Below are 4514 nucleotides of genomic sequence, written 5' to 3'. Positions count from 1 at the left end.
TGCACAATATTTGATACCTTGGTAGCGATCTTTTTGAGTGACTCGTAAAATTACACGGCATGTCGTCATAGCTATAGGTGCAGCACGTCACTAATTGCTTACGTCGTGCTTACGCAAGAAAACATGGGCGAAATGCCGGCAATTTGCGCAGTCGAGAATAGGGCCCCTGTTGTGCGTTCTGCAGCTCATAATTAAGCGTCCCCGCAAGAGACGCTGAAAGCTGCGAACAGGGCCCACACCACCGACCAACGCTGTTCTTCCACCACCAGGCCAACTGGGGACTACATTTTATCGCGGAGGAAGACAGAGGAGGACGGACTGCCTCGCCCCTGTCTCGTGGCGCACGTGGCTCGTGCGCTCACGGTTCACCCAGACTCTGGCGTGGCTGCGGCTAGGACTAAAGGACCTTCGTCCTTGCGTGCGGTAGTCCTTCAGTGGAGTCGTCTTCTGAACATCTTGGGCTGTTCTGCGCCGTGCACTTTGGTAAGTAGGCTGGACAGGACGCGGTCGCCTTGTGCGAGGCGTGATGAGCCCGCGGAAGTTACGGCGAAAGGTTATGGCGTCGGCAGCAGTCGCACGCAGAACAAACAGAGAAGCGTTCGCTGACTGATAGATTCGGAGTAGCTCTTGGGAAACATAAATGATGAGCTTATTTCCTATATGTATTTCGTGCCGACAAGGCGGCATTGCTGCATGACGTGTTTTAGACCGAATCATTACTTTCAGTCGCGACAAGGCTTCTTTCTGATAGCTCACAAGTAATCATTCCCGAGTGAGTATCTGGTCGCTTCTGTTGATCTTCGCTGTCATCATCCGTGTTTTGACTGTCAAACCACAGCCCAACGTCCAGCATACAGCGCTTTTTTGGGCTCAGCTTGCGCGCTTTCCTTTAATCGGAAAGTGACCGAACCGATACCTAGCTTGCGCAACGCGCTCTATGCCTAGAACCAGCGTTCCGGAACCTGCAGCTATGGGCGTTCCTGCTATGACGAAGGATAATAATGAAATTCGTACTGAGGTGATGTGATATTATCATAGTTGTTATACTAGTTACTAGTTCGTTTTAAAGGAGTATATCCCAGGTGAAAATATTTATAACTAGCCGGATTATTGAACCGGAAATCCCCGTCTAGCTAGAAGATTTCCAGCTAGAAATTTTCAAGCTATAGCAGCAGCTGCTTTCCCTCCCGACGAGGAGTTTGCTTCACATGGTGGAACACGCGTCGCCTGGAGCTCCTCTCATTGGCTCCCGCTTTCCACCGCATTTCTGGCGCGAGGTAGAAAGAAGGGAATTAGGTTTCGCCTACTCTCTGTCTCCACTCGCGCAGAAGTTTTCACCGTTAAACGACACGTAAATCTCGATCGATGCCTCAACGACTGTGGTGACATAAAAGTGGCTCAAAGGCTTTGGTTGGGTGGTAGGGGGGAAGAATGCGAACAAGTGTCACTTTTATTATTTAAGTACGGACTGGGACAGGTGTTCGCCACTAAATGCAGGTTCCGAAACGACTTCCTGACCGACGGGTCTGCCCATTCTGCACTGATTTATAGAGTCTGCTAGGGACTGCGTAATTTACAGTGTGCAAGAGATTGCTTAAATGAGAGCGTAACTACTATGGGTACTGCGACGGTCGTGGCTTTGGGACCATTTTCTGCTCTGTTTACAGGAGCAAGGTCCAATGCAGGGGGAGTTGGTACTTTGCACTGTGGAATTCTGCAGGCAATGTACGGGACTGAGCAACAAAACGCAGTACCGGCTTGTACAGCCGCTCTTCCCGAACTTCATTTCTGGCCCAGGGGAATTCCACAGCCCGAATTTGATTCCCCCATGATTTGTGTGTCCTGAACGTAAACCCTTCGGTGTTGGTCAGTCGTAGGTGGCCCCACTGGGCATTTAACGCGCCGATGTCTTGTAACGCTACTTTTCTCCGTGTTTACACGTTAATGAGATTCCGAGAAAACTTTCACGACCAGGCGACGAAACGAGCAGGGTAGATGAGGTTCGAATGCCGATGAAAGAATTGATGATCGCACAAGGTAGAAAGCAGAACTGGCAAATGGAAACAAGCAGACGTGTCGGTTGAAGTGTTTTTAAAACGATAAAACGATCGGGGCAGATCCTCCCGTGTCGTCGTCATCATCATCATTATCATCATAATCATAATCAGCAGCCTATCTACGCCCACTGCAGGGAAAAGACCTCTCCAATTAATCGCCAATTATCCCGGTCCTGTGCTAACTGCGACCAATTTATCCCCGCAAAATTCTTGGTCTCATCTGCCCATCTAACTTTCTGCCGCCCCCTGCCACGCTTGACTTCTCTAGGGATCCACTCTGTTACCCTTAATGACCAACAGTTGTCTTGCCTTCGCATTACATGCCTTGACCACGTCCATCTCTTCTTAATTTCTACTGATATGTCCTTAATACGCGTTTGTTCCCTGACCCACTCCGCTCTCTTCTTGTCACTTAATGTTACACCTATCACCTTCCGTTCCATTGCTCGCTGAGTCGTCCTCAATTTAAGTTGAACCCTCTTAGTGAGCGTCCAAGTTTCTACCCCGTAGGTGAGTACCGGTAAGATGCAGCTGTCACACTCATTCCTCGTCAGGGACTATAGGAGGCTGCCATTCATTATCTGAGAATCCGGCCGAATGCACTCCATCCCATTCTTATCCTTCTGATTATCTCTGCCGCATGGTAGGGATCCGGGCTTACAACTTGACCTAAGTAGATATATTCTTTTACAACTTCCACTGCCTCGCCACCTATCTCAAACCGCTGTGCTGTTCCGAGGTTATTGATCAATGCTTTAGTTTACTGCATATCAATTTTCAGGCCCACGGTTCTACTCTGTTTGTCCAGTGCAGTAAGCATGCTTTGCAATTGGTCCCCGAGTTACTTAGCAAGGCAACGTAATCAGCTAATCTGAGGTTACTGAGGTATTCTCCTTTAACCCTTCCTCCCACCTGTTCTAAATGCAATGTTCTGAATACTTCTTGTAAACATGCTGTGAATGACATTAGAGAGATTGTGTCTCCTTGTCTGGCGCCCTTAGTTATAGGTATTTTACTGCTCTCATTATGAGGGATGATGGTAGCGGTGGGCTCATTATAAATAACCTCTAGTATTCTTACATAATGCTCGTCTACACCCCGGTTCCGTTATGCCTGAATGACTGCTGAGGTTTCGACCGAGTCAAATGCTTTCTCATAATCTGTGAAGGCTATATATAGGGGTTCAGTGTAATCTGCGCACTTCTCTATCACCTGATTGATCGTGTGAATATGGTCCATTGTTGAATAGCCTTTACGGAACCCTTATTGTTCTTTAGGTTGACTGAAATCTAAGCTAGCAGAAATTTTGTTAGTGGTCCTCCCGTGTCATGTAAACATATATGTTTGGTCCCCTTTGCCTTAATGATGCAGGGAAGGGTGGAGAGAGGTTCCAAATTTCACGGACTCCTAGAACCCTGGGCGAGGGCTGAAGCTTTAATTTGACATTTAAATCGGAGGAAATATAAAATTGCGCCCACCTCCCCGCGAGGGGAACCCTGTGTAGATGTGACGCATCGTGGGGTTCACTTGGTGTTTCCGTTGGGTTGATTCTGAAATCGCGTGAAACGTGTCGGGAAGGCGTATGATTATTATGTTTTATTGGCCAATCTTGGTCAATGTCTCTAAGTGGTATGCTTGGGGCTTCGCTGTCGCAACGACCTTTACTCCATCATTGTTGGTGTAAGTGGGAGCTTCTTTTCTTTTATTGCAAGTGTTAATCATTGCCCCATTATGCGTTGTATCAGTAGCTTCTTGACGTAGTTTGAATGAGTCAAGGATATAAGGCGCGTTCGCAGCATTTGATTCTGTCTAGGTTTTGTGGCGCAGTGGGAAGAGCACCATGTACCTCGCGTTCCGCCCGCAGGGTCGTGGAATCGAAGCCGGGCGCCGCTAACTATTTATAGTGTAGGGGGAGGGGTGTGGATGGACAACAACGCCGTATGGAGGGACCAGGCGAGTGAATGAGATGCAGTCGTATCTAAAAAAGTTCTGTTAAATATCGGCTCCGCATTGTTTCCACGCAGGTTGCTCGTGATAACCCAGTGCCCACACAAGTTGCATTATGGCCTGCAGACAGGCACGCAGTGGAAGGCTGTACTGCTTGGTGGACTTGAGGGGCATCAGGGGATCCATGACAGGCGAGCTCCTGCAGTTCCACCTTCCCTGCACATTCTCTGAGCATCGAGCCTGTCAGGTCGTCGCCCATCTCTCTGTGTGGAACGAGGTGCTGTTCCACGCTCGACTGCAGCTCCGAGAACGAGAAGGACCACATGGCCACCAGCTGTCTCTTGTCAGCTTCAACCAGTCTCAAATGCTGGAACCCAGAAACTACGCCTGGTTGCATCGGGCGACCACGCTTGCCTGTTGGCTACTTACGACACACAGATGCATTGCGGTATTCGACCTCAGCGCCGCCAGCGTAGTTGCATGCGAAGCTCTCGTGTACAATACGCGTTG

General features: G+C 49.0%; 1 protein-coding gene across 1 annotated transcript in view; it reads left to right on the top strand.

Annotated features, from left to right (window-relative positions):
* Positions 1-4327: 4327 nt before the first annotated feature.
* The window catches only part of LOC144139714 (uncharacterized), a 12807-nt gene continuing 12620 nt past the window's right edge, over positions 4328-4514 (top strand). Inside the window, exon 1 of the mRNA XM_077671996.1 lies at positions 4328-4347. Coding sequence (XP_077528122.1) covers positions 4328-4347 — 20 coding nt within the window. The remainder of the gene's footprint in view (positions 4348-4514) is intronic.

This window comes from Haemaphysalis longicornis, unplaced genomic scaffold, assembly GCF_048455015.1.
Source record: "Haemaphysalis longicornis isolate Haplotype H1 unplaced genomic scaffold, Haemaphysalis longicornis Haplotype H1 scaffold_5, whole genome shotgun sequence".
NCBI classification, from domain to species: Eukaryota; Metazoa; Arthropoda; class Arachnida; order Ixodida; family Ixodidae; genus Haemaphysalis; species Haemaphysalis longicornis.
Note: the sequence above shows the minus strand (reverse complement) of the source record. Positions and strands in the feature narration are given on the sequence as shown.